This window comes from Phocoena phocoena, chromosome 11 (assembly GCF_963924675.1).
Source record: "Phocoena phocoena chromosome 11, mPhoPho1.1, whole genome shotgun sequence".
Taxonomy (NCBI): Eukaryota; Metazoa; Chordata; class Mammalia; order Artiodactyla; family Phocoenidae; genus Phocoena; species Phocoena phocoena.
Genome location: NC_089229.1, coordinates 48504103 through 48524093, shown reverse-complemented (window position 1 = coordinate 48524093; position 19991 = coordinate 48504103). Strand labels below are relative to the sequence as shown.

Sequence of the window (19991 nt, the reverse complement as noted above, 5' to 3'; positions counted from 1 at the left end):
GAACTGGATGGTGGGAAAGCAAAGTAGAGAGGAGGTTCCAAGGATGAAATCCACAAAGGCCTTCGGGAAGCCCCGCCTACTCATATCACAAAACACCAAGTCCTGGTGTTGGCTGTGCGCGGCAGAGGCACAATGGGTGCTTTGTGGAAGCAAACTGGCCATCACACAAATTGCTGTCTGAAACTGCCCATGCCTACAATGCCGAGGCAGGATCCGTTTAATGCAAAACAATGGTCAGGCAATATGACTCATTCAGCTGAAGGGCTAGCTGTGTGGGTAAGGTTTTTAGATAGTAAGGAAAGTTTCCTGTGGTGAACTCTGAGCTGCTATTCAGACTTCTATTTGGCCTCTACCAACCTTCTTAATTGTATGGCACCCGGAAGGAACATAATCAGGCTTCGGCATCATTTCAACTTGGTTCATTGTAGTCTGTGTAGCTTGGGTTATCTGTCAAAGGTGTTTCTAGTAAACCATTCCAAGAAGTTAGTTTACATGTGTGTCCTATTTGATCTGATCTGGTAGTTACCCATTGTACTCAATGAAATTCTAGCATACCGTCCTAAAAAGGACATCCAGGAGAAAGAAACACAGCTTATTTCATTAAAATCAAAATCTATCAGGGGCTAAGTTCACACTGGGCTTAATTAATAATCATCAAGCCCTTAAGTAGACAGTAATCATATACACGGCATCTATGTAAGTCTCAATAACATTATATTGTATCCCAGAAATCTGTCGTTTTCTATGCACCAATATTGCATGATTTAATTCTGGTTATACACCTTTAGATTAAACTCATGCAATGTACTTGGGAATGACAAAACATGTTCAGGATGAAAACATTCTTTGAAAATACAGAAAATGTGCATATTAGTGACAATTTACTTACCTCCAAAATTTTATTACATTAAAGTCCTCTAGTCTATTCCGAATCATCTGATTTGCTGTTAGTATTATGTACAAAATTTTAAAAAGGAAATACACTGCTTTAAATTGATTTCTGGTTGTTCTCATTATATTTCAAAATAACAGTCAAATCAATCCACTTGGCTTCTTGCATTACTTAACGCTTTCCAGAAATTGTTTAATCCAGGAAAGAAGAATAGCCAGTTCACTGATGGCTTTGTAGATTCCTTTCTTTCCAATCTGTGGATAAAGTGGAAATATGAGAAGCAGAAATATTTCACATTTTAAAAAACAAAGCATTCAAAGACAAGAATTTGGAATACTTACCTCATAAAATTTTCTTTTCATCCTGGTAATGGATTTCATTTCTCTAGCTGATGAAACACAGGAAATCTAAGAAATCAGAAGTAAATACAGAAAATATTGTTGAAAAGGGGCTAATAATACTCTTCCATTCACTCAACCAACATTTTTTGAGCAGGTATAATGTGCTGGGCATGATATACACTGGCAAATATATAGTACCTTGTCTCTGTCCTCACAGAGCTTATAGTTTCATGGGGGAGAGAGATGATAAATAAGAAAACAAATGAAAAATTAGAATTTCCAAATTACAATTAAAGCTGTGTTTGTAATGCATAAATTCTATGCTAGGAATTTACAGCTGCTTTCAATTGGGTGGTCAGAGATGGTTCTTTCAAGGAATGAAATTTAAATTAAGATCTGGAAAAGGAGAAGGAGCCAGCTATATGAGGAAGTGAAGCAAGAAAATAGGGGTTTGGGGAGGATGCAAAGGAGAGAATAACTCAGGTAACCTGAGTGAAAAGTGTGCAAATGTCCTGAGGCAGGAAAGACCTAGTGCTTTCCAGAAACTGAAAGAAAGAAAGCATGGCTGGAGCAGGAGAGATATGGGAAGCATAGGAGATGTGAGAATGACAAGAAAAAAAATTATTTTTTGAAAAATCACCCTGGCTGTTATATACATTGCACGGTACAATATTCAGCTGTTGATTGTCAGGAGAAAGCACCAGGAAATTAATATTAGTTTCTAAATTAGGAGGAGGAGCAAACTAATGTCTGGAGAAGATGGCTTGTACCTCGGCATGGGGGGAACTGCCAGTCTCCTTTGAGGAGGTGAATTTTCAAACCCCATCTGAGCACAAGAATTGCTTAGGAGTCAAGTAGGAGGAAATTCTTCATCATCCTTTTTACTCCACAAATTTCCATAAGGTTAAATAGAGAAAAGGGAAGGGAAGAAAAAGGTGAAAGTGTCTAATTTATCTACCTAGCTTTTATCTACCTAGCTTTTACTCATAAAACCTTAGCGCTGGAATTGACCAAGGACATCATATGGTTCAATTGTTCTCAATTTACATAAAAGGAAACCAAGGCCCAAGGTGTCCCAGGATGTCCTGACCTAGCGATGAAATAGTGTCGGTGCATCAATAAAGATAATACGTAATCAAAACTCGAGAAATGGAAGCAGCTAAATGACAACACCTATTAAAACAAATAAAACATGGCCAACATCAACCCACAGGTCCCTTTAGACCAGAACACAGAGGAGAAGAGGGGACAGGGGAGGGGCAACATTCAGGTCTTTCTCTTATCAAGAGGAAATAAGTGAAACAATTTGACAGTTATCTCCTGAATGCTGTTGCAGGGGCCTAAAGGTGGTGATGTTGTCATGACTCTACCCAAGTGGAGACTCTACCTTCAGGTCAGACCCCGCGTAGGAAGAGATTCTTCTTGTGAAAGGGGCTTTCATGACGAGGCACAGAAGAGCTGCAGACACAGAATATTCGGGTGAAGGTTTAGTCTGCAGGACTCACAAGTGCTGGACCTCCCTGTGATAAGAGCCGTGGATTTTTTTTTAACATCTTTATTGGAGTATAATTGCTTTACAATGGTGTGTTAGTTTCTGCTTTATAACAAGGTGAATCAGCTATACATATACATATATCTCCATATCTCCTCCCTCTTGCATCTCCCTCCCACCCCCACCCCCCATCCCACCCCTCTAGGTGGTCACAAAGCACCGAGCTGATCTCCCTGTGCTATGTGGCTGCTTCCCACTAGCCATCCATTTCACATGTGGTAGTATATATATGTCCATGCCACTCTCTCATTTCGTCCCAGCTTCCCCTACCCCCGTCCCCGGGTCCTCAAGTCCATTCTCTACATCTGCATCTTTATTCCTGTCCTTCCCCTAGGTTCTTCAGAACCATTTTTTTTTTTTTAGATTCCATATATATGCGTTAGCATATGGTATTTGTTTTTCTCTTTCTGACTTTCTTAGCTCTGTACAACAGACTCTAGGTCCATCCGCCTCACTACAAATCACTCACTTTCGTTCCTTTTTATGAAGAGTCGTGAATTAAGAGGACACTTCCTCCCACACCAGATCCTGTGAGGCAAAAACAACGCAGGCAGCCAGTGTCAGAGCATACTTTCAGAAGGAATTCATTCCTTCATTAAACAAGCATTCATGAAGTGCCTACTAAGTGTCCGATCGTGTGCTAGGCACTCAAGACATAACAATGAGCAAAACAGAGTTAGTAAATAGAACAGTGGTGGACAGGAAAATCAACAAAATACAAGATCCATATTAGAAGATAAAAAATCCAGCAGTTCCAGGAGCTTTCCTTTTTATCCCAATTCCCCTTCATGTGACGACAGAACTACTAAGAAGATTGTTAGATAAAAATAATAGCAGTCAACATGTATTTTGTTATGTATCAGGCACTGATCTGAAGGCTTTAGTGATATTAACTCATTCAGTCCTCACAACAACCCTATGAGGTAAGTACTATTTTTATCCTCATTTTATAGATTAGGAAGGCGAAGCATAGAAGTTAAAATTCTGCCTATTTTCACATAGTAAGTGGCAGAGCTGAGATCTGAAGTATTCTGACTCCAGAGTCCAGGGGAAATGTTGGAAATGCCTCCAAAAGACTAAGCTGATTGGCAGAGAGAGAGAGAGAGAGAGAGAGAGAGAGAGAGAGATTTCAACCTGAAAATGGACAATGTGATAATAAACAAAAGAACAAATCCTCTGTGCGTTTGTGTGTGTGCGTGTGTTTCCCTTTGTTCATTTGTTTTTCAGATTGGAACTGCAAAAGCAAATTCTAGAAATACCAAGTCTAGTTCCAACCAAGTAGAGTAGCTATGGAAAAAATTTAGAGAATTCTGCCCATTATATTTTAAATGGAGAGTTTGATTAGATGCTAAATCCTTCTAGCAGAAATTATCTAATATAAAAGTAATTGGCATGGACATATATACACTACCAAACGTAAGGTAGATAGCTAGTGGGGAGCAGCCGCATAGCACAGGGAGATCAGCTCGGTGCTTTGTGACCGCCTGGAGGGGTGGGATAGGGAGGGTGGGAGGGAGGGAGACACAAGAGGGAAGAGATATGGGAACATATGTATATGTACAACTGATTCACTTTGTTATAAAGCAGAAACTAACACACCATTGTAAAGCAATTATACTCCAACAAAGATGTAAAAAAAAAAAATCCGTATGGAGGAAAAAGGTTTATTTTAATAAACTGTCAAATACTAAAAAAAAAAAGTAATTGGCCCAAATCTTGCAACTGGGAAAACAAAGAGGACTTCACAAAGAGAATCAATATTTGCTGATTCCAATACACTCGATCAAAGTTCTTAGATGCAAAGATCAATCACAAAGTACCAAATAAGCAAGTCACAGGGCACAATATCAAACATGCTTGTGTTGGGGTTTAAAGATTTCACACGGAAAATGGGATACCAAAGAAGTCAACCAAATTCTGGACGTTACAGAAGGTGAATACATTAAGGCATTCCTGCTGACTAGGCCCTCTGCCCAGAGAACTTGGGTCTGCAGTGTCTCCCATAGCATGGTGGGAAGTACAAGAAAGGCTTCTGACTTCATCTAAGGTACAAGCTACCCCAAGAAGAGCAAGGAGAGTAGAAAAGGAGAAAAACAAGGTCGGGCAAAAAAACAAACAAACAAACAAACAAAATCAAAACAACAAAAAAAATCACTTAACAGTGCCAGTGTTGCCACCAGAGCTCCATGGGTTTATGGGATGCTTTCTAGCACCTTGAGCTCCATTTACTATAAATGACTCCTAGTAAAGATCTGATGCAAGAGGTTTTCATTTTCCTCACTTTTGTAAATATGTCTACAGACCCAGTAGGACAGCCTGATTTTACTGCTGTAATCTAGATTGCTTTGCTTGGAAGGAGGAATTTACGAAAGAATGATTTCCTTTACCTTATATTTCAGCGTATACAGTTCCATTGTCTGAAAGCAGAATGCACAACCAAAGGGCAGCAGTTTTATTCTAAGAACGGCTGAATGATTTGACAAACCCAACCAAAGCAGATACGATCTAGACTAGAGGCAATGTATTAGTAGGGCTGGAATAACCAGAGACAGGTTCAAAAAAAAAAATAAAAAAAGTGTGAGATAGTCATGGAACAACAAACACAAGGCAACAGGCTAATCATTCATCATTAAGTCAATACATTTTTATTGCATGCTTACTATACGCTAGGCATGAAATACTCTCTCTGCCCACATAGCAGAGATTTATTTAATTTATAAAAGTAACTTTCATGGTGAAAATTGCCTTGGGGCGCAAGGGATGGCTCATAATCTACTGACAGTGAAGCAAAATTACAATACTAAGTGATAAATACTGTGATTTAAAACAAACAAACAAACTGCTCTGGCAACAGAGCAGAGGCAACCCAACTGTGGGATGCCAGAAGACGTCCAGAAGGAGAAAACAAGTGAGTTGCATCTTGAAGGGTGACTAAGATGGAGTGGGAGAAGCAGAAAGAAGGGACAAGTAGGCAGAGGAGGCAAAATGTGCCAAGGCTGGAGAGAGCAGAGATGATTTACACACCCTTTGGGTCTCAGCTGAAATCCTCAGATTCAATTATCTATGATATGGTCCCCAACCTCATATGTCAATTATACCCCAACCCCAACCTTATATGTCAATTCTACCTCAATTTAAAAAAAGAATGAATCCATGCCATTTTTCACATGAAATGGTAGAGCCCCATAATTTTGACAGAAAAGTTATATATCATTAACCAAGGAATGAATTTGTCAGAAAAGAGATTCTATAATATTATAATTAGAAAATATACTTACCCAGATTAAAACCAATGATTCATAAATGATCTCTTTATCTTTCAGTTAAAGTAACACTGTAAATAAAACTCTAACATTAGGCACTAAAAATGTATTTGATTGTTTAAGAGAACCACTCCATTGAAAATTGTTGAGAAAATGTAATTGGAAGAAAATGAGTGTTCTGTGTATGGAAAACAATAAGAAAAGACAGTAACAATTTTACAGAACTACTACTTGTTAGGTGCTTTGATATATTACCTTACTTAATTCTTCTAACAACAACAAGATGAGATTATTGGTATTGTTGAAAACAGGTTTAGGACTTTGCACTTAATGAAAGAAAACAGAGTTTGTCACACTTCCTACTTCTGTTTATCAGTTCAATCAACTGCAATTTTTAAAATATTTGAAATTATAAGGCTAAATAATTGGCAGTGCTTCACAGCTTGATAAGCTAGTTGCAACTGAGGATACAAATTACTTATCAAACATCCTACAGGAATTGGAGACACAAATATTCTATTTGCCAAGACTTACCAGACTTTAAAATTAATTACATACAATTAATGTAAAGAAATGGAGCTCTTTAATTACCAATTACTATTCAGGCTCTTAAAATGTTAATTAAAGTAAATGATGAAATCTTGAAAGCTAATGTAATTTTTTTCAGTTTCAACTTTGATCACTAGCAATTAGTCCAATTATTTTATGAATTCAACTAAGCAACTATTAAGTTCCCTTTCAAGTCTGAGAGTATTGAGTTCTATAAGAATCTTTAAAATGTCTTCTAACATATACCAACTTTCCAAATACCATTAGGGCAAATACCGTGGTTAACAAAGATTAAAAATAAATATATTTATGTTATCCATAACTTTTTTCTTTAAACAGTTATACACCTGAATTACCCAAATCAGACTAATTTTTAAAAAAATTTTTCTTTTATATTGGAGTATAGTTGATTAACAATGTTGTGTTAGTTTCAGGTGTACAACAAAGTGATTCACTTATACATGTGTCTATTCTTTTTCAAATTCTTTTCCCAATTAGGTTGTTATAGAATATTGAGCAGAGTTCCCTGTGCTATACAGGTTATCCATTTTATTCTTTTTTTTTTTTCCAGCATTTAAGCACAGATCTGTGTGACTTTATATATTTATTTTTTTGGCTGCTCCCTGCCTGTGGCATGTGGGATCTTAGTTCCCCAATCAGGGATCGAACCTGTGCACCCTGCATTAGGAGTGTGGAAATATGTAATATTTTATTAGGTGCTGCAAAATTCTTAGAATGTTCTCAGAAACAATAAGATGACATTCAAATACAGTGGTACTGGGATTCCAGACCTTGGGGTCTATCACGAAAATCACTGTAGTTTTGTATCTTAAGAGTGGCTCGAAAAGATGTCAGTCTTAGTGGACTTATAAAGAAATCCCAAAGGCAGGTAGCTTATAGAATCAGAAAGACTTCTCAAAAATAAAAAATAATTTAAATCCATGAGTTAATAATGAAACTAAGAGAAAATAACAACTCATTGATCACCCTGGAAGAATGTTAGAAAATCAATTCCTTATATTCAAAAGTGGGAAATAAAGAAAAAGAATTACATGTTTATTCTGCCTGTCTTATATGATAAGTTCCTCAGGACAGCCAAATAGTAAGGGGTAAGTTCTCTTTACAGAATTATCCCCACTTATAAATAAAGTAGGCATAATAGAATCTTAAAAGCATCATTTTTCAGTTTTATGAATTAATAGATCAAAACAATAATTATCAATGACTGCTAACATAGAAATACAGGCCATATAGTGCATTCTAGAAGCTAAAAGAAAGATTGATCATGTTATGTAGGAAAAGGGAAAATATTAAAAAGACCAAATTCAGACTTCTAGAGATAAAAACTACAATGGCTGAGTTGAAAAATATACTGAATGGGACTAAAGCAGATTAGATACTACAGAATAAAAGGTTTATAAACTTGATGATGTAGCAATAGAAACTATCCACAATGAAACACAGAAAAACACGGAAAACAACACAGAATCAGGGAGCTGTGGGACAATTGCCAATGGCCTAATGTATATGAAATTAGAATTTCAAGAATAGAAGAGCTAGAAGGAGGTACAGAAAAAAATTTTTTTCTGAAAAAATAATGGCCCAAAACTTCCAAATTTGATGAAAACTATAAACTCACAGACGGAAGAATTTCAATTGACTCCAAGCACAAAAAGCATGAAGAAAACAAACCAATGCACATTATCATTAAATTGCTTTAAACAAGTAATAAAGAGAAAAATCTTTAAAAAGAAAGAAAGCCAGAAAAAAAAAAGATATGACATAAGAACAAAGATAAGCATGGGAGAAGATTTCTTGTCAGAAACAAGCCTGGAGACAATGAAGCAACACCATTAACGTATTGGAAAAAAAACCTATCAACCCCAAATTCTATATTCAGAAAAAATGTATTTAAAAAAGAAAGAGGAAATAAAGGCTTTTTTCTGCCATAAAAAACGGAATGTATTCATCACCAGTAGAACTGTACTACAAGATCTGTTAAAGGACAAATGCTGGAGAGGGTGTGGAGAGAAGGGAACCTCCTACACTGCTGGTGGGAACGTAGATTGGTGCAGCCACTACAGAGAACAGTATGGAGGTTCCTCAAAAACTAAAAATAGAACTACCATACGATCCAGCCATCCCACTCCTGGGCATATATCTGGAGAAAACTCTAATTTGAAAAGCTACATAAACCCCTATGTTCATAGCAGCACTATTCACAATAACCAAGACATGGAAACAATCCATTTTTTTTAATGGGCGAAATATTTGAACAGACGCTTCACCAAAGACAATATATAGATGGTAAATAGGTAAATCAAGAGATGGTCAACCTCATTAATGATTGGGGAAGTGCAAATTGAAAACACAATGTAATACCACTACACTCCAGCTAGATTGGCTGACATTTTTAAACACTGACCATATGAAGTGATAGCAAGGATACTGAGCAATTTTAACTCCCACACACTACTGGTAGAAATTTAAAATGATTCAACCACTTTGGAAAACAGTTTAGCTGTTTCTTACATAGTTAAACCTACACCTAACCTATGATCCAGCCATTCCACTCCTAGGTGTTCACCCAAGAGAAATGAAAATATCTCTTCAAACACAGACTTGTATATAAATATTAATAGCAGCTTTATTTGTGATAGTGAAAAACTGGGAAAAAAAAACTAAATAGACATCAATAGATGAATAGATAAATTGTGGTATATCATTACAATGGAATACTACTTGGCAGTGAAAAGGGAGAAGTCATTGATACATTCAATAACATGAATGAATCTCAAAATAATTATGCTGGGTGGAAGAAGTCAGACATTAAAGAGTATAACACATACATAGATTTTCCTCAATTTACACGTGGGTTAAGTCCCGATAAACTTATTGCTAGTTGAAAATATTGTAAGTCAAAAATGCATTTAATACTCCTAACCTTCCAAACATCATAGCTTAGCTTAGCCTACCTTAAAAGTGCTCAGATGGGCTTCCCTGGTGGTGCAGTGGTTGAGAGTCCACCTGCCTATGCAGGGGATACGGGTTCGTGCCCCGGTCCGGGAGGATCCCACATGCCGCAGAGCGGCTGGACCCGTGAGCCATGGCCGCTGAGCCTGCACGGCCAGAGCCTATGCTCCGCAATGGGAGAGGCCACAGCAGTGAGAGGCCTGCGTATGGCAAAAAAAAAAAAAAAGTATCCCCAAAAATAAAACATCCACATAGAATCAGAGTATTTTAAAAATACTATATACAATTTATAAAGAGGCTGTAGTAATCCTTACTCCTTAATATTTTCTTCAATTACTAAGATACAAAATAAATAATTGTTGGATTCTCTAAGTTATAGAAAGCAATTTGTATCATAGATTTTGCTGTTTTTTGCTATTTACAAGTTTTTTTGGGGGGGGCGGTTTTCAGAAGAGGGAACACCAATGCTTATGGCGGGCATAAATTCAAATCCCAAGTGAACACATTAAACAAATTACTATATGCCAAAATTCTGTATGTAACTTAACTGTCTAGAGCTCTGGAAGCAACATCATAAATGCAACACTGGTTTTTTAATCAACCCCTCAGAATCCTATTTATCCTAAAGCCTCACATAACCAAAGCATTATTCTAGAATTCTGGGTCTTGGAAACAGGGCCTGGGCCATTTCCTCCTGTTTCCAGATCATGGAAGAAGCCTTGGACCAGTTTTGAAACGTGTCGAGGTTCTGCAGAAATAGAACCTGCAGAACTCGGGGCCCCTCTCAAAGTCCCTCCTTCTTGAAAACTTACCTGCTCCATCCAGACTCTAGTATTTCTGCTCTGAAACCCCAGGGCTTTGTTAGCACTAATATTATGGTGCTTTTCCTTTCTTCCTCTTATAATTGTTTGTGAAGTTACCTTGCCATCCCCTTCCTTCTGCCTAGAACCCTTCTACCAACACACACACACAGTGCAGAACTCCTAGAGGGTAAAGTCTCATTTTTCCCACAATACCCCAAATAGCAAGGGCAACAGGGGAGATACAAAAAGTGTTAATTATTTTCTATGTATTGGCTGTTTCTATATTGACTATATTTAGTGTCCCTTTTTTTTTTTTTTTTTTTTTTTTTTTGCGGTACGCGGGCCTCTCACTGTTGTGGCCTCTCCCGTTGCGGAGCACAGGCTCCGGACGTGCGGGCTCAGCGGCCATGGCTCACGGGCCTAGCCGCTCCGCGGCATGTGGGATCTTCCCGGACCGGGGCACGAACCCGTGTCCCCTGAATCGGCAGGCGGACTTTCAACCACTGCGCCACCAGGGAAACCCTAGTGTCCCTTTTTGACTAAGAAAATATCACATCTCAGAACAGTCCAACCAGAGCAGCAGAGAGAGGGAAGATGAGCAACATTCTCATGAATATTTTCTTCATCATTAATCGTTTTAAAATATTTTCCTCATTAGTGTTTTCTTATTAAGATGTTCTTTTTCAAAAACTCTTCATGGACACATCTTTCAAATTATTTCATAAGTTATTTTTCCTGACATATTGTTTATGGAAACATGCTTCATGAATATAAATATATTCAATGACTATATTCATTTTTTTAAAGAACAGTTAATTAGATATAAAGTTGTTAACTAGGCAACTAAAAGGGTAAAGAGAGACATCATAGAGGCAGTAACTGCAGGAAGCAGTTACCATCTGCAGGATGGAGGGAACAAAGGGAAGAGGTTGAAAAAAAAAAATGGAAATGACAGCCACTGCTGAGAGCGACCTGTTTGCCTTTTGCGGTGCAGTTATTCTTGACTCAGAATCAGCACATCTAGGGGGGTGTCTGCATCCAGTAAAAAATGAGATGACCCAGATTGGGTTATAGATGCTATTTCTGGTTTTATTTTTATTTTTCAACTCCAAATTCTATAGATCAAGACATGGATTTAGTCTCGGAATCCATTCCTAGAAAGTCCACCCAAGTTTCAGATAACCAGTATGAGAGAGGAGAGCTTTAAAGCAACCAGTAGAACCATTGGGAAGGGGGAGAAAAGTTTCCTGTAACTTGCAAAGCTTTGATTCATTGCCATATTCAAGAATTAATTATAGCCTGAGGTCCCTGGAATGAAGAAAGAAAAGAGAAACAATATGACATTTACACATCTGGTGGAAGGCACAGCTGCTTCTGCTTAGGAAAGCTGCCTGGATCCCTGTCTCCCCAAATTAAAGCAAGTGGTCAAAAAAGAAGAAAAGAAAATATCACATGTAAATTAATGTCACCTACTTCACATTTTATAACTTCTCCCTCCTAAACTCCGCCCCAACCACTAATTTAGAATTCCACACAGAGCAAATGCTCGGTTAATTTATATTAAACAGATACAAGCTTCTGTGGCCAAAAATATAAACTTATAATTGGCAGAACGATTAAATGCAAGGCCTAAAATTAAACCTATTTCCCTAAAGCAATGTCTGTGGAGACTTTCTAAAGCTCAGGCTAATCCTAGACTTCTTTTTTTACAGTTTCACAGAGGTGATTGGTTTACTCCAGCACATAAATGCCTTAGCTTGTAAGACAAAGTAACTGAAGATTACAAGGGTTGTCTTGGAGTGGGAGAAGGTAGGAAGGAAAGCCCAGTTAGATGGCGCTGGGGGTGGTTGTGCTCATATTTGGCCGCAAGGGGGAGCCAGCCGCTTTGGAAAGCTTCCATGACCAGCCTGAGAGGTACTGCCTGCTCCCATCGCGCTGTGGTCCAAGGCATTGAAAAAAGCATCTCTTGACAGATTAAGGTCCCTTCAGGAAATAACTTCTCCCAAAACAAATCAAGGAAAACCAGAGTTCCTAGATAGCTCTATGTTTTCTAAGTTTTTCATCTAGAACATTGCTTGGTTTAGGTTATAACTATTATGTGTTTTCTAGCTATTTGAACTGAAGAATCAAATCAATGGTCAAAACAGACATGGCTTTTGTTGGTTCCAGGTGTCCAGATATATTGTACTGTATCAGGCAAGGATTTCTAGTGCCTTGTCATCATTACCAAAGTTCATTTAGAATAATATTACATTAAATTGTATGGCTAGTGCAAGAGACAGCACCTGCACAGAGGAACGAAGGACACTAGCAAAAAGAAAAACAGAAGGTGCTTTAAAAAGTGGGAGGATGGGGTCTCTGAAGACAATCCTCGTCTCCAGATACTGAAACAAGACCAGCTCACTGTTCCTTAGGAAGACTCCATTTTGGCCTACAGTGACTGCCATAGGTCTCATTATTTACCCCAATATCAAGTGCTTCAATGGATTATTCTCCTCTTCAAGTCTTTTCATGGTGAAAACTCTTACTGGGGATGATAATGACCTAATCAGCTGGTGGTAAAATGAAATATAAAATTACATAATCGTTCAACTTAAATAAAGAGACTATACTGATTTGGGTACCGGGAGCCTGCTGAGCTCCCAGGCCGGTTCCCTGCCCTCCAAAGCTCCCTCCAGGCCACGTGGGTCCTTGAGGGCATAGGAGGGAGGCCAGGGAGATCTGGAGAGGCAGGCGGGAAGAGCCATCCAGGAGGAGCGGGAGGGGGAGTCTGCTGAGCTCCCAGGACAGTCCCCTGCCCTACAAAGCCCCCTCCAGGCTGCACTAGTCCTGGGGGCATAGAAGGGAGGCCAGGGAGATCAGGAGAGGCAGGTGGGAGGGGCCCTCCCAGACCAGAGGAGCAGGAGAGGAGAGGAAGATGTTTGCCTCACCCACTCGAGCCCAGGAAGCCTGCTGGGCTCCCAGGTGAGGTCCCTTGCCCTCTGAGACCAGGGCTGGGGGGCACGCCTGGGCCCCTTCTGTTCCTTGAGCCTAAGCCCCACCCTGCACATCCCCCAGGTCCTTTTCCAGCCCTGTGGGTCCTGAGCATTGGCCCCGCCCACCACCCAAACCTCACCCTTGCTTAGGCCCTGCCCTCCACAGCCAAGGCCTTCCCTCCCGCCTTTTTTTCTTTTCCCTCCTACTCTTTTTTTACTATTGTGGTACTGATGTACCTTCCAGTTGTTGATTCATCTATATTTTTATTTTTATACTCTTTCTAACATATAACATTAGTTTTCTAGTCTAATTTTATTTTTTACTTTGTTATTGTTCTTTTTCTTTTTTTTCACACCCCACGCAGCTTGTGGGATCTTGGTTCATGAGCCAGGGTCGGGCCCAAGCTCCTGTGGTGGGAGCTCCAAGTCCGAACCACTGGACTAACAGAGAACCTCAGGCCACAGTAGAAATGCTACTGTGGAGTAGCAATACTCATATCAGATAAAATAGACTTTAAAATAAAGACTGTTACAAGAGATAAGGAGGGACACTACATAATGATGAAAGGATCAACCCAAGAAGAAGATATAACAATTATAAATGTTTATGCACCCAACACAGGAGCACCTCAATACATAAGGCAAATGCTAACAAGCATGAAAGGAGAAATCAACAGTAACACATTAATAATAGGGGACTTTAACACCCCACTTACACCAATGGAAAGATCATTCAAACAGAAGATAAATAAGGAAACACAAACTTTAAATGACACAACAGACCAGATAGATCTAATTGATATTTATAGAACATTCCAACCAAAAGTGCAGATAGCCATGGCAATCAGAGAAGAAAAAGAAATAAAAGGAATACAAATTGGAAAAGAAGAAGTAAAACTGTCACTGTTTGCTGATGACATGATACTATACATAGAAAATCCTAAAGATGCCACCAGAAAACTACTAGAACTAGTCAATGAATTTGGTAAGGTTGCAGGATACAAAATTAATGCACAGAAATCTCTGGCATTCCTACACACTAACAATGAAAAATCAGAAAGAGAAATTAAGGAAACACTCCCATTTACCACTGCATCAAAAAGAATAAAATACCTAGGAGTAAACCTGGCTAAGGAGGCGAAAGACTTGTACTCAGAAAACTATAAAACACTGCTGAAAGAAATCAAAGATGACATAAACAGATGGAGAAATATACCATGTTCTTGGATTGGAAGAATCAATATTGTGAAAATGACTATACTACCCAAAGCAATCTACAGATTCAATGCAATCCCTATCAAACTACCAATGGCATTCTTCGCAGAATTAGAACAAAAAAATTTACAATTTGTATGGAAACACAAAAGACCTCAAATAGCCAAAGCAATCCTGAGAAAGAAAAACGGAGTTGGAGGAATCAGGCTCCCCGACTTCAAACTATACCATAAAGCTGCAGTAATCAAGACAGTATGGTACTGGCACAAAGACAGAAATACAGATCAATGGTACAGGATAGAATGCCCAGGGACAAACCTATGCATATATGGTCACCTTATCTTTAATAAAGGAGGCAAGAGTATACAATGGAGAAAAGACAGCTTCTTCAAAAAGTGGTGCTGGGAAAACTGGACAGGTACATGTAAAAGAATGAAATTAGAACACTACCTAACACCATACACAAAAATAAACTCCAAGTGGATTTAAAACTTAAATGTAAGACCAGACACTATAAAACTCTAAACATAGGAAAACATAAGAAGAACACTCTTTGACATAAACCACAGTAAGATCTTTTTTGACCCACCTCCTAGAGTAACAGAAATAAAAACAAAAATAAACAAATGGGACTGAATTAAACTTAAAAGCTTTTGCACAGCAAAGGAAACCCTAAACAAGACAAAAAGACAGTCCTCAGAATAGGAGAAAAGATTTGCCAATGAAACAACAGACAAAGGATTAATCTCCAAAATATACAAACAGCTCATGGAGCTCAATATCAAAAAAACAAACAATCCAGTTTAAAAATGGGTGGAAGACCTAAACAGACATTTCACCAAGGAAGACATACAGATGGCCAAGAGGCACATGAAAAGATGCTCAACATCACTAATTATTAGAGAAATGCAAATCAAAACTGCAATGAGGTATCACCTCACGCCGGTCAGAATGGCCATTATCAAAAAATTTAGAAACAATAAGTGCTGGAAAGGGTGTGGTGAAAAGGGAACCCTCCTGCACTGTTGGTGGGAATGTAAATTGATAGAGCCACTATGGAGAACAGTATGGAGGTTCCTTAAAAAACTGAAAATAGAATTACCATATGACCCAGCAATCTCACTACTGGACATATACCCTGAGAAAACCATAATTCAAAAAGAGTCATGGGGGGCTTTCCTGGTGGCGCAGTGGTTGAGAGTCCGCCTGCCAATGCAGGGGACATGGGTTCATGCCCCGGTCCGGGAAGATCCCACATGCCATGGAGCAGCTGGGCCCAGAGCCATGGCCACTGAGCCTGCGCGTCTGGAGCCTGTGCTCCACAACGGGAGAAGCCACAATGGTGAGAGGCCTGTGTACCACACACACACAAAAAAAAAACAAATAAAAAGACTCATGTACCACAATGTTCATTGCAGTACTATTTACAATAGCCAGGACATGGAACCAACCTAAATGTCCACTGACAGATGAATGGATAGAGAAGATGTGGCACATATATACAATGGAATATTACTCAGCCATAAAAAGAAACAAAATTGAGTTATTTGTAGTGAGGTGGATGGACCTAGAATCTGTCATACAGAGTGAAGTAAGTCAGAAAGAGAAAAACAAATACCGTATGCTAATGCATATATATGGAATCTAAAAAGAAAAAAAATGGTACTGATGAACCTAGTTGCAGGGCAGGAATAAAGAGGTAGACATAGAGAATGGACTTGAGGACATGGGGTGGGAGGGCGAAGCTGGGGCGAAGTGAGAGTAGCATCAACATATATACACTACCAAATGCCAAATGTAAAATAGCTGGCTGGTGGGAAGCAGCCGCATAGCGCAGGGAGATCAGCTCGGTGCTTTGTGATGACCTAGAGGGGTGGGATAGGGAGGGTGGGAGTGAGGCTCAAGAGGGAAGGTATATGGGGACGTGTGTATGCGTATGGCTGATTTGCTTTGTTGTGCAGTAGAAACTAACACAGTACTGTGAAGCAATTATACTCCGATAGAGATCTATTTAAAAAAAAGAGAGACTATACTATTCACTGTCTTAATAAGATGACCTTATAAGTTATGTATAGAATACACCAAAGATAAGTGGTGACCTTTCCATTATTTCAGGCAAGGGAACTGGCCCAGAGCATTCTCTCCGTGTTCTGCCAAGAGGTACCAGTTTGTAATTTTTATGCTTGTTGTTATCTTAATGGAATAGGAGAGTTCATGGAAAACTATGCGACCCAAGTCCCAAACAAGGACATAACTTAAACACAGACTAACCAAAGAGAATATAAATTTGTTGAATTTTTTTACCTAACTGAGCAGCTCACCCTCACAAAAATGCCTCTGCACTATAGACTGGAATTTGGGTTACTGAGTACTTTCATGGACCACAAGAAAATGATGCCCTAACTCTTAAAAACTAAAACTCCACTCGCAACTGCCCAGAGTTCAAGTTCTTGTAGCCCTGATGCCCAAGGGTAGAAAGCTCGTTTCCTTCTGGCAACCCCAGGACTGTGATAGTCATCAGCAGCCCACAGCCCAGTTTGTACCACCTTCAAGTACAACCACAGGAGGCTTGAGAAAGCATACTTGGAGCCCAAACAATGTCACAGAAAAGATTCAACACTTCCCACAAGCAAGCCAACTAATACTGCACAGACCCTGGCCTGGTTGTTTTGCTTTGTTTTGTTTTTCTGTACCAATCTTTAATATTGTGGATGCTTTTACAGAAAAGTGTGTTCACTTTTACCTTCTTAATTAATTCCCCATTGCTTAGGGTGAGAGCAACCACACTGCGGCATCAAATAATTTAGGTACCAAAGAAGACACATTTCTTTTTTTCATTTTGTTTTGATTGAGACTTTGCCTTATACAGGGTACAACTCTAACAACTTATATGAAAATAAGATTAAAAAATCAATCTAAAAGCTCTTATCAATATGGGAAAGAGAGGAGGTGACAGGAAGAGAGAAGAAAAGAAAGACAGACGGAGGAAGGAAGGGAGGAGAAAGAAAGAAAGAAAGAGAGAGAGAGAGAAAGAAAGAAAGAAAGGAAGAAAGAAAGAAAGAAAGAAAGAAAGAAAGAAAGAAAGAAAGAAAGAAAGAAAGAAAGAAAGAAAGAGAGAAAGAAAATATCCTAGAATAGCATTTGGCACATAGTTGGTGCTTAAGAAATATTTGTTAAATGAATGAATGAATTAGTTAGGAGTCACATAAAGAGAGAATGATTTGAAAAAACAGACATTCATTTGAGAAGCACCTCCTGTCACTTTAGCTCTCTTCAACATGTTTTCTGTGCCATTCCTTAAGAAATAATACATAGTGGCATTACAAGTTATACAGAGTTATTTGATACTGTTTCCCTGGTGTTTCCCTTAAGAAATAATACATAGTGGCATTACAAGTTATACAGAGTTATTTGATACTGTTTCCCTGGTGATGGACTCTCCATTTGGACTACAAGCCAACAATTAGAAAACCCCTTTACCCACTCTTTGAGTAAAGACAACTTCCTACATGCTGTTTTCTGGATAGATGTCTAGGATCAAATTCACCTTATTTGCTATGCATACTTGCACAGTGGCTCAATTTCTGCCTAAGGCTGTGAAAGTCTTCCACAAAGTGTATTTCCTTGCAAACTTGTAATTGGAGTTGACCAAAAACATCTTCCATGAAAAAGGACAGTAGTTGTTCTTGAAGTCTGCAGTTTTTCTATAAATAAGATAGAATAAATTGCATAAGGTAAACTGTGAGTAGCTTTCGTAAAATGACACTGAAGCATCCCCCGATTATTACTTCATGACCATCTGGAAAAAATAAAATGCAAGGAAATAAAAGCATCCAACAAGTAGAAACGTGAGAAAGAAAAAGACCCTCTGGCTTACCATAAATAGCTTTTTTGTTTTCTTTTTTAATAACTGTACTTTTTTAATGCGATCTTCCTACAATAAAACAAAGAGAAATAAGATTTATCCAGAATTTCAAACGTCCCTTTGGTCATCATTCTAAGCAGAGCCTAATACTTACTGGAATTGTTGCTTTGAGCCTTGTTGCCTTGACATAGAGCGTATCAACAGCTTGGGACAGTGTTCCCCTTGGGTAGCAACTTGTGGCGAAGGAAGATTGCTTGTGCTTGGCAATGGCAAGAGACAGAGTGACAAACAGCAACCCAGACCTCAAAACGCAATTCATCCACATTTCCCTCCACCCCACTCTGGGCTCATGTCACTCACGGAAGCCAGACAGTTACTCGTGTTGGTTAGATGAGAAGATAACCTAGTTACTTTAGCCCTCAAGATTGCCTCTCCAATGAGATGCTGTGAAAGATAACTTACAGTTTAGAGAGAGGAAGATCACTTCAGTTGTTCTATTTTCTTAGAGCTTGCTTCATAATCAAAAAACGCTGACCACATTATCTGTGCTCGTAAGTAAAAGCACAAATTTACCAGTAAGGTTGGGGCCCTGTTTCCAAAAAGAATTCAGAACCTCCACTGCACTTCACAGCAGATTTCAGTATTTTAAAAGTCACGTCATGCTAGTAAGAGAACTTGTTCTCCAGGATGCCATGTGATTTTTTTTTTTTTAATATGAAAAGAATCTCCTTTTCTAACAAGTAGCCCAGGAAAATTTGACCAAAAGGTAGAATGAACAGCCCTGGGAAACCTGCTCACGACCTCAAATGGGTTTGACATTTATCCTTTGCCAGATCCTTCACCTGCCCCCCTCTTCCCTCAGAAGCCATCGTGCTGCAGCCTGGCATCAAGACCCAAGTCCTCAAGAATTTTTCCAGCTCGGAAACTGCAACCCCCCCAACATATTCAAGACTTTTTTGAACCTGGACCCAGGATTAAGACCTACAATTTAATAGGTTCTCTATCATCTCTGTCCTAGCTGACCACCCACACTTTTTCTTTAACTCTAGACTTCCAGGAGAGTGCCAGCTCCTTACCTTTTCATCTTTGAATTCTCAGTGCCTACCATGATGCCTCATGTAAAGAAGCATATTCAGCACTAGATGATTGTACTTCCCTTCCCACATCATGAGATGCTACTATAACTGCTTTGCTTTTTCATTTATTCCATTAACAAATTTTTATCAAGGATCTGTCTACAAAGAACAGTGCTTTGTACCAGGGGACTACGTACGAAAGCAGGACTCCCATCCTCAGCTCTGTCCCAATTCTTCCCATGGTGATAAATATGGTTCCTTTCGTGTAGCATCCCCAGGATAAGACGTGGACACAGCTCAGGATCATATACTGAGAAGCAGAGCTAAGTCACCAAAGCCTGGAATGAATGGAGCCAACATCATCCCAGGCAAGTTAACACGAGGACTCTGGTTGTGAGTAAGTGATTCATCAAAACTAGGCAGCGTCAATAAAGCATCAGAACCCAAGACTGATTTCTAAATCAAGGCAACCAGGGCTGGCAAAGGA

General features: G+C 39.0%; 1 protein-coding gene across 1 annotated transcript; it reads right to left on the bottom strand.

Moving 5' to 3' along the window:
* Positions 1–747: 747 nt before the first annotated feature.
* IL26 (interleukin 26) lies at positions 748–18787 on the bottom strand. The gene is made up of 5 exons (XM_065887767.1): positions 18583–18787; positions 18441–18497; positions 18133–18267; positions 1234–1299; positions 748–1146 (listed from the first exon to the last, which is right to left on the bottom strand). Exons 1-5 carry the CDS (start codon positions 18751–18753, stop codon positions 1060–1062), a joined length of 516 nt encoding a protein of 171 aa, XP_065743839.1. The 5' UTR covers positions 18754–18787; the 3' UTR covers positions 748–1059.
* Positions 18788–19991: the final 1204 nt, after the last annotated feature.

Bases quoted from the DNA above. Each gene is read 5' to 3' on its own strand.
- IL26 (XM_065887767.1), bottom strand. From the start codon at position 18,753: ATGTGGATGAATTGCGTTTTGAGGTCTGGGTTGCTGTTTGTCACTCTG. The intron at 18,498-18,582 runs GTAAGTATTAGG...GTTTTATTGTAG, and splicing joins GGCTCAAAGCAACAATTCCA to GAAGATCGCATTAAAAAAGT. The intron at 1,147-1,233 runs GTAAGTATTCCA...CTTTATCCACAG, and splicing joins TGAAAAGAAAATTTTATGAG to ATTGGAAAGAAAGGAATCTA.